The sequence below is a fragment of the Centroberyx affinis genome, unplaced genomic scaffold (assembly GCF_046629955.1).
Source record: "Centroberyx affinis isolate AG114_WGS23_722 - 3 ecotype Tasmania unplaced genomic scaffold, CSIRO-AGI_Caff_v1 ptg003223l_1, whole genome shotgun sequence".
Lineage (NCBI taxonomy): Eukaryota > Metazoa > Chordata > Actinopteri > Beryciformes > Berycidae > Centroberyx > Centroberyx affinis.
This window is the reverse complement of record NW_027281258.1, coordinates 40498-50863: the sequence shown is the minus strand read 5'-3', so window position 1 is coordinate 50863 and position 10366 is coordinate 40498. Positions and strand designations below refer to the sequence as shown.

The following is a 10366-nucleotide window of genomic DNA, read 5'->3' as shown; positions in this document are numbered from 1 at the left end:
CATGCGCGGTGGGGAGGAGAGCGGAGGTGCTGATGGAAAAGCTGCGTCAAGTTAACCAGTGGCAGCGAGAATAAGACAGGAAGTTGGGCGATTTTGCCTTCGACATAAAAGCGTAAAATTTCTCACTTTGGAGGGAAAACAAAAACGAAGCGGGATGGCTACAGAGCATAAACAACAATCGCGATCAATTGAAGTTGGAAGACATCCTTCCCAGTTGTCGGGTATGTTGGGTTTTGTGGACTGCGATTTTTCGCAGCCCATAGCCTATCTATCTGTGAATGTATGCTGTGAAAAGAACATTTTGAAAATAAAATCATTTATTAGGCTACAGATTCCTCCTTAAAACTATTGTTCATTTCACGTTGTTTCTTTGCATTAAAATCAATAGTCAGTAAGGGTTTTATTTTGTAAAATATTACCGGAAATAGTGTTTTGTAGTTTTGTGTAACTTGACACTAGTAGAGCGGAGACCCCCTGACGGAAAACTGTGGTTTACAGCTGCAGAGATGCGCGACACAGAAAAACACAGAGAAACCAGGGAAATGGAAAGGCAGGACGGGGGAGGGAAGTAACGACGGAGAACAAAATAATCTGAGATGCTCCGAGAAGCCGAGGAATACCGTCTTCGCCGCGCACTTTGGAGATAAAAACGCAGAGAGAGATCGGATCGCGAATTGATCCGGAATAGAGGGGACGGGAGGGGTCGATCATGGGGAACGAAGCGAGCCTGGAAGGAGGAGAAGGGCCGCTGTCTGGGCTACCGGAGGGGCTGGTACCTGACGGGAAGGGAGGCTTCGTCCGGATCTCCGGTGGGACGGAGGCCGACCTGAGTCAACTCAGCGAGGAAGACAGGAGGCAGCTCGCCGCGGCGATGTCAAGGGCGCAAAGCAGGCAGTCCGGAGGCGCAGCAGCTGCACGAAGGCAGGGCTCTTTGTATAGTATTTTTTTTTCCTGCACTTAAAATATCCACACTACCACCCATAATAATAGGTGAGAGAGGAACGAGAGGCTGTGTTGTGATAATGTGTCTGCAGGTTGTGTGCAGCGCATCATTTGGGAAGCACAGGACTCTTATTAAGAAGCAGAGCGCCAGTTCACGCCCATTTATAATCCTCCCAACCGCACCAAGAAATTATTCAATTCCTAGAGCTCGCATTAATGGATTATCGTTAACATCTGCTGTCTTGTATGGCTGAGAAAGATAGATGTCTGTCTCGCAGGGAACGTGTTGTTATTAGCTCTAATTTGGAACGGACGCATCCATTTGATGCTTTGAGCGTTTTGTCACTACATCTAACAGCGATGCACAAGCCGCTCGTTTTAACTATTTGGCCTATGACGATGCCTCAATCTTAAATGTCTGGAATGGGCCTAAATTGGTGAATTGTTTGTGTCAATATCTCGTCTCTTCTTGGCTTGTCTCGGTGTGAGATCAGTGGAGAGAGAGACACACCTCCACTATTTGTGCGAAATAATCGAAATGCCTGCTGGGTAAGAAAATCTTCTGTCGTGCTCAGTGTTTTTTTCCCAGTTGAACGACGCCTTAACACCCCCTCAGAACAAATACGCTACCAATATCAGCTGTGTATCTGCTTTCTAATTTTTTTGCTCGCCAATTATACAGTCTAGTTTTGAATTTCCCTAAATTGGCTTTTGCATCGGTTGTGTAAAGGCACAGGTTGTGTCGTGGATGGAGAGCTCACAATGAAAACAATATGCCCCCAATTCCATACAGCCTCAAATTTTGGATGTAATTCTCATAATCGCCAAAGATTTTCCCAATTCCTCGGTATCAAATGGAATGACATGTGCGTTATTTTAATTGCTTCCATTCGGGGATGACTTGTTATTTATATCTGAGCTGGAAATGGGGGGGAGGGGTGCATAAATATTAATATGACTATAAATAGAACAGCTAGCGCAAATGTCATCACTCATAGATTCCCCTCCTGCTGCTTTTTTAAATGTTTTCATTTAAACGGCAGATGTCATCTTATCAGCCTCGGAATGAGAGTCTGGTCGCTGTCCATGGTGCTGAAACACACTGCTGCGGTGGACTGGCCTACAGCGGGCATTTCAACAGCACTGCTTGTCGTCAATGTTGGGCTCTTTACTCAATAAAGTCCCTTATTACTCATCACTCGGTACTCATTTCAAAAGTAATCCGATTACTTTACTTATTACTGTCTGGGAACAGTAATTCGTTACACCCACTCAATGTTTGCATCCTCTCTTGCCTTCAAAAATCAGGTTAACGTTGGTACCTCTCCTGTGGATGATCAGGGGAACGAAATAGCAATATGAAAAGTAATAATGTTACTGGAACATGACACTGAGTCACAGGTTACCACTCAACACTGCTTGTTATTACAATAGCATGCTGATGTTCTGGCAGTCTTTATCTAAGATCATTTGTAAAAAATTCCTGAGTAAGCCCTAGCTCCAATCATTTGGTCCTCAGTCATGCACTGTTAGATAATATAACATGATGACTTGGAGCATAGCAGAAGCACCATACCATAGGACATACAAATAGGTTAACAACACATCATCATCATAATCAGGCAAAACAACATCATCCAATCCATCCATCAGACAAAAACACACCATACGCACATCACTGTTGGATAAAAGCCCATATCATAATTAACAAATGTCCATATAATGAACTAATTTCCAGCTTGCCATCGATTTGATTCCTCTAACGTTCCCATTGACGTTCATGGTTGTGCCTGTCAGTGTGTGTAGGTTGTCTGCATTGCCTCTCAGCCCGAGCTAACAAAGACGTCTCAGCTTACCCCCATGGAGCCGAGCGTCTCCCTCTCTATCTCAATGATCTACACTCCATGTCATTCAGCGGTATTCACTTCCCTGTCAGCTTTACCCCAGGGCTAGCTAGCTGCTAGCTTCATGTTTTTGTGTTCATTGATGTGATGAAAGGGCTTTAGATCGGAGAGAGCTAATGCTAAGGCCTTAACTTGTTATTGTGTGATGATGCACCAGTATACTACAGTTACGGCAATGGAGTTGGGCAATTGACACATGGATTGAAAACAATGTGGATAAGATAGTGGGCACACAATTATAATTGCAAAAAAGAGTAGATCATTTACCCATCCACATTAACTCAAAATGTTGCCTGTGTATTGTGGCCTTTAGGCAAGAGAAACAGCTTTGTTTCACCATTAGTATGCAGTCTACACAGTTGTGTCGCCTCGCCATACATCTCATACTGATGATCTCATATTCTAAGCACAGACATGAAGCCCAGATATGTCTAGGTATCAAAAGAAACAACATTTTTGTGATGGATTTTATTCTTGTCAATCTAATGTTGACATTATTTCAGACTATGTGAGTGAGTGAGTTCAAGCAATTTGCGTCTTCAAATCCAGGCTGTATTGAATAATGGAAGAGAAGGAGCTATTTATGATATGCTCTCCATTGGTATTTGTTCAACACCATGATAAATTAGCAGATAAAGGAACTATATTACAGGACTACACAGATCTTAGGGTTAAGGGTTATTTAGGTTCTGGATAAGCTGAAGGTTTTGTGTTGATTTGGCTTATGTTTCTCTCTGAATTCAGATCAAAGAGATTTAGTGGGATTGATACAATCGTCTTACAATGCCAGTTGCCAAAGTAAACACACAAGAACAGTAGCAACAACAGCAATACTGACAAAAACACTCTCTCTGTCTCTTTCTCTCTCTCTTTGCCAGACCTTCAGAAGCTGATGCCCAGCAGCGTTCCCAGCAGGTAGGAGTTGGGGCCTCCAAGGGCCCAACTGGTCTCAGTAAGAGCCGTACTGTAGACGCCTTCAACCAGGGTCCAGCTGGCAAGCCCACACCGGGCCGCAGCCCCTCGTCCCTCAGCCTCCTCGAGTCCCGATTCCGGCAGGAGCCAAAAGACCCCGAGACCAAGTCCAGCGGCATGTTTGGCTCCAGCTTCCTCAGCGGGGCCAACCCGCTCAGCGCCATGACCTCCTCCGTCTCCTCCTCCATGTCCTCCATGGGCGACGCTGTCAACATCCCCAAGTTTGGCCTGTTTGGGGATGATGAGGAGGGAGACACGTCTGCAACACCTGGGCCCAAGCAGGGAGGAAAGCCACCAGGCAAGGGCCCACAACAAGGCGCAGGACCCAAGGGACCACAACAAGGTCCAGGACCCAAGGGACCACAACAGGGAGGACCCCAAAAACAGGGTCAGGGTCCTCCTGGACAAGGGCCAAAGCCAGGGCAAGGACCCCCTGGGCAGGGGCCCAGGCAAGGTCAGGGACCACCAGGCCAGGGGCCCAAACCAGGCCAGGGTCCTCCAGGACAAGGACCCCCAGGGCAACAGGGGCCCAGGCAAGGTCAAGGACCACCAGGGCAAGGACCACCAGGTCAAGGCCCCAAACAGGGTGGCCCTCCCCAGCAAAAAGTGGCCCCCCCTCCACAAGGACCTGGGAAGCCTGGGCCTCAGCAGCAAGGGCCACGTGGCCCTGGTGCACAGCCAGGGGAGCCAGCTAAGGGCAGGGGGCCTCCTGGTCAGCCAGGGCCTGGAAAGCCTGGAGGTGGGCTCTGTCCGCTGTGCAAGACCACTCAGCTGAACACGGGGTCCAAGGAGCCACCCAACTACAATAACTGCACTGAGTGTAAGAATCAGGTCTGCAGCCTGTGTGGGTTCAGCCCCCCAGACTCTGCGGTAAGAGAGTGATGCGTTTTCTTTTGTTTTCTTTTGTTTTCTTTTGCATTCTGCTCAGTAAGAGTCCATAATGAGTTTACTTTGATTCCAGCATAGCTGTCACATTTTTCAAATGGTGAATATCTCATTTTCAAGCATAATTCCAATCACTACAGGGAATGCTGCCATATTGTTGACACATTCATCTAATATTACACAAGACAGCCCATGTTATTGATGGCAATGGGAGGAAAAGTTCACATCAATTTGTGACCACAGATGCAACATTATTCAATTTCCTATGTGTGAAATATCAGATTATCCAGTCAAAGTTTGCACTCTTCACATTACACACTGCAAACATCTCCATCTTAACAAGTGACGTAGTCTAGTATTGAGTCGTAAAATCTTATTTTTCTGTGAAGTGAAACAATCTGCCAGTGGGATGAGATAATTTCACTCATGTAAATCAACTTGCATCAAGAATTTTCTTGAATCAAGTGACTTGTAGAGTGGCCTTATTTCAAGATATTGTGGCTTGTTTCAACAAAATTCTTGAAACGGTGAAAAAATATTGGAAGTAAGTGAAATAATCTCACCCTAGATTGACAATTTTGTTTCACTTGTTTAAAGAAAACAGCATTTTAATATGTAATACCAGACTTAATGACTTGTTAAGTTGTATATTTTTGCAGTGTAGTTGAATCCAGCAGTAGCTTGTTAGCATATTGCTGCATGGTTAAACATTCCCTGAGTCCAAACATGACAGTCAGACTGGCAAGGGAAATGCGACTCATAAGAGAGTGGCACACGATTTGAGGAACAGAGGGACCATATGGACCCAGGGAACGTTGATCAAGGTGACTCATGTCATGGCCACAGGAAGATATTGTGCCAGCCAGTGAGGACACTCAGCCACACATGGACTATTAACTCTGATGGGCCGTGATGCAGCACAGCAGAATGACTGGTCCCCACTGCATCAGCTTCTTCTGGGTTGATACATATTTGTTAGTATATGTATCAAGGACGGGGTCAATTCCTTTTCAGTTTGATCAATTCAGGAGGTGGAGTTTCCTCAATTTTCCAACTGGTAATCATTCACCACAAAAAAGCTCTTATATCTATCAATGAAGAAATATTTGAGAATAAAAGCTCTATCAATATGATTTGCTGTTTCACTATACATTTTAAATTGCCTGAATGGACCCCAACCCTGCTTTGGATGTTAAGCTTTGAGTACCATTATACATAGAAAATGCACACACTGTTCTATTCTAGATAGTAATCAAATTGTCAACATTGGTCCTTTTAAAGACTGGTTTGTACACAGTGGAAACCAAGGGGATATGCTGTTCACCAAACAAAGATAGCATTGTGGTGGAGCCAGGCTTGTTGGGAACAGGTGTTGAGATATATCGTCAGAACAGAGACAATGAAAGGCAAGAGAATCCAATGTTCTACTGTATACCTAAAGGAAAATAGGAAAAATACAGTTTCATCAACAGTATTCATCCTATTGCTAACTGTCCATGTAATATAATCTCTTAGATTATTATAGAATAGAATCCTTAGGCCAACGAACTTTGTTTTATTCGCTGAATGAAACAGATCATCTGTAGAAATAATGGGTCTTTATTCCCGTTCAATAAGAAAAATACTCAGTATTCTATTCATAAAACATCTCATTTTCAGTATTGCCCTAATATATAGTTCCAATGCTATTGTTAGTTTAAGAATGATTAGTGTTTATGTAACAGTTCCCAAATTTGAAATCCCTCATGCTATGAGAAACAATTTGGCATGTGAAAACAGGATTCCACATCATTTGAAACGGCCTAATTAATAGACTTATTTTCTCTCTTAATGAATTTGCCTTTATGTTAGGCTAAAAAAAGGATGTGATTATTTTGGGGGTTTGATTGTTTGTGCTTGCATGTGTCTATAACTACACATGCCATTAATGCCTGTGCTCACAACGGTGTGTCATTGTGTTCCAGACAAATCTAACCCATCTTTTGTTTCTGCACAGGGTAAAGAGTGGCTGTGTCTGAACTGCCAGATGCAGCGAGCGATGGGAGGCATGGATCCCCCTGGCTTGACGAAGCCCAAGCAGGGCTCAGCCCCTCCCTCGCCCCAGAGACAGGTGCCGGGCAAGCCGGGCAAACTGCTGATCAAGCAGCAGAGTACCACCGATCCAGGGTTAACTCCACCAACCACACCCAAGCAGAAATCCCCAGGTCCTACCTCTCCAGGACCTCTGTCCCCAGCCTCCTCTGCGGCAGGATCCCCAAAAATTGACCCCAAGACAGGCCGCCCCATTCAGCAGAAATCCAGCCCCCAGCCCTCCCCAGCTAAAGCCAAGCAGGAGTCCAGCTTCTTTGGGGGTTTGGGGGGTATTAGTCTGGGAGGCCTCACTGATGCGGCCAAACCCCCGGCAGCTGCAGAGTCTGTTACAGGGAAGCTGTTTGGAGGGTTTGGTGGGTTGGTGGAATCGGCGAAGCCCCAAGGCCAGGCCGCTCCGAAGCAGGAAGAGTCGGTGGCTGGGAAGTTGTTTGGAGGTTTTGGAGGGTTGACGGAAGCAGCGAAACCTCCGGCGGCAGCTTCTCAGATGTTCGGCTTTGGATCCTCCCTCTTGAGTTCAGCCACTAATCTTGTCACTGGTGCGGAGGACACGGCGGATTCACCACCTGGGTCGCCCCCGGACTCCCCTGCCGACTCAGGACCAGGCTCCCCTCCCGATTCTGACCCCGGCTCACCCCCCGACTCCCCCTTCTCTGCTCCTGGGTCTCCCCCTGATTCGGAGTCCGCTCCTGACACCCCACCAGCTAAGTCCAAGAGAGCCCCCAAATCCCTTTCCGTGGAGGATGAAGGGAAGGCCCCAGCACCTGGACCCACTCCGGGGCCTCCAAAGGCAGCTGACTCAGCTGCTCCAGCTTCAGCCTCCACAGCCAAGGAAAACTGCCCTCTCTGTAAAGTGGAGCTGAACGTGGGATCAGCAGACACACCCAACTACAGTCACTGCACTGAGTGCAAGAAGACGGTGTGTAATCTGTGTGGATTCAATCCTACTCCCCACCTTGGAGAGGTAAGAGACCTGCAATATTCCCCACAAAACAAAACAAATAAATTACAACAGTACAACAGACATTCTCATTTGCCCAACCTTCATTCCCAGATACAGGGCTTTGATTATTTGAGTCATGGTATTCTTCAGAGCTGCAGCTTCCCGTGCTCTGCAATGGTTACTCAACATGCTGCAACTACCAGTAATTTATGCATTCTATCCTATATAAATAGAACACAAACATCCTCTGGATGTTTCCTTGAAATAGGTCACTGTTAAGATACCATCAGGAGCGATAGTTAGTTTCCAGCAGTACATTTGCCACTAGCATCGAGCAGAATAGCACATTATTAGTTACACTAATACCTTAGCTTAGCCCAAACTAACATTGTGTGTCATCATGACGTCATCATCACGTCTACACATGTTTGACCACTGAGGGAATGGATGTGGTCAATATGTTTAATCTTAAAGTGACAGTCACCCTACAATCAAGCAGACAGAAATGTGAAGATAAATTAGGTCGTCTAAATGGACGTCTCATCATTCAGGAGCACTTCAAACAATTGACACTTGACTCTGAAATGTAACACTCTGTGCGTGTGTGTGTGTGTGTGTGTGTGTGTGTGTGTGTGTTTGTGTGTTTGTGTGTGCCTGTTTACTGTGTGTCTATATGCTTGTGTATGTGCACATTTCTTCCTATGGACTGTATATCTTTGTGTGTGTGGGTGTGTGCATGCTTGTACGAGTGTGTGTACACGTGCATGCCCATACTTGCTTGTGTGTGTATGTGAGAGCATGTCCATTCATGCTGACCTAGCCTGCCTAATGATGGACATGGAAACCAAACACGTTTGGCCTGCTTATCTTCCGGGGGATGGGGGCCGGTTTGCTGGTGTTACCACGATGCATTGCTCCATAGTGATGCATCATTACAAGGCTGTGAGTTCCAGAGAACAGATGGTACTCTATGTAGGTTCAGTATATTATGGCAATGGTGAAGCGGCCAAAAAACACTTACGGTTCAGTGGTTTCTCAACATGCAGTCAAAACATATTCACATATGCTGTGAAGTAACCTACTCAGTGTTATTGTACCACTCATAATTTACACACTCTGTAAATTCACTGAAATGTATGAGCCAGTCATGGTTCAATGCACTGAAGGCATAGGTCATGTTTAGCGCTTGATTATATCCCCTTGAAACAGACGTGAACGTGCAAGTCAGGTCACGCTCACATGTTTGTCACCCAGCAGACTAGCAGGTATATCCGAGCTTCACGTGCTAACCTCTTCGTTTGCCGGTGGTTTTAGTGTGTCCCTTTAGTAATCTGCTGTGGGTCTATTTCTGGCTCTCTGAGGAGTTCTGGGGATTAAAAGGGTGCACTTCTGGATTCTCCTCACATGGTAAGAACCTGGACTTGGCCAGCACTCTCCTCAGCACCAGTGTCCATATATCATGGTCTAAATATCCAAATAAGAGCCTTTCTTAAACTGTAACACCCACTGGAACTGGCCCCCCAACCCCACCATACCTACAGTGAAACTGTACAGGAACTGCTAAACTCTTGTAGGAAATCAACTTTTTATTTCATAAAGAAAATGTCTGTTGGAGTGCTATAGTTCTCAGAACCAAACTATGCTTCACATTAGTATTACCAATGTTTTGTTTACGATGACTATCAAGAAAGGCATAAAGATGAATACTACTAAATCTAAAAATGTATTATTTTGTTATGGCTAAGTTCAGTCCAATCAGTATCTTTGAACTTTACAACACCCTAACGTGCCAGAGTGCAGCCTGGACCTTGCAAGGCAGAATGACACTCATACTAATATTTTTGCCTGGCCTTTCATGCCTACACAACCTTTATATTTTAGTAGTATTATCACTTCAAAACCATTGAATTTACCCTCACTGGCAGAAAATCATCCTGGGTGCTGCCACAGACATTGTCTGTTTAGCTGTATAATGGTGTGACACTGCAGATTAGGGAGTAGGGCAAACTATTGTCTCTATTTCTTGCTAAGACAGTAATGAATGCTTGTTCATATTGATGGAACTGACCTGGGGCATGGGAATATATATATACCTTCCCCATTTAGCACTACTCCAAAACAAAATGGCCACCATTTGTTTACCATAATGACAGCACTATGAAAGACTCAATATTTCTCTCAAGTTTCAGATTCTTGTCCTTCTCTACAGCTCTTAATTGCACACCCTTGCTTGGATAATGAGGAGCTGAACGGCACATTCGTTTAATTGAGGCCAAGCATGGGGAAAAGTGTAATTATGCTGGAGAGATCAGCGTCCACGCCACTGATGCTCTAATTGGATATAGATTAGCCACTTCAACACCATCATGTCTTAATGCCAGAACTATAAGCTCAGGTTTAGAATGAACAGTGATGTATATAGTTTTTTTTTTTTTATATTTCACAGATGCATGATACAGGAGGAATCTCTCATTCATTTTTGATTCACCCAAAACTGAATGAGATTAACAAATCATTGAAAACAATGGGATTCCACTAAACTACATGTACACAACAGCAGTAGCTATGTGGAGTGGGGCTATAGAAGATCATCCTACCTTCCTGCTCACACACACACACACACACACACACA

The 10366-nt window shown here is 45.1% G+C and overlaps 1 protein-coding gene across 1 annotated transcript in view; it reads left to right on the top strand.

The window, feature by feature from the left end:
• Nucleotides 1–709: 709 nt before the first annotated feature.
• Nucleotides 710–10366, top strand: part of pcloa (piccolo presynaptic cytomatrix protein a) — a gene marked incomplete at its 3' end in the record, with an annotated part of 49051 nt that continues 39394 nt past the window's right edge. The window contains exons 1-3 of the mRNA XM_071538211.1: nucleotides 710–921; nucleotides 3725–4688; nucleotides 6700–7755. Coding sequence (XP_071394312.1) covers nucleotides 710–921; nucleotides 3725–4688; nucleotides 6700–7755 — 2232 coding nt within the window. The remainder of the gene's footprint in view (nucleotides 922–3724; nucleotides 4689–6699; nucleotides 7756–10366) is intronic.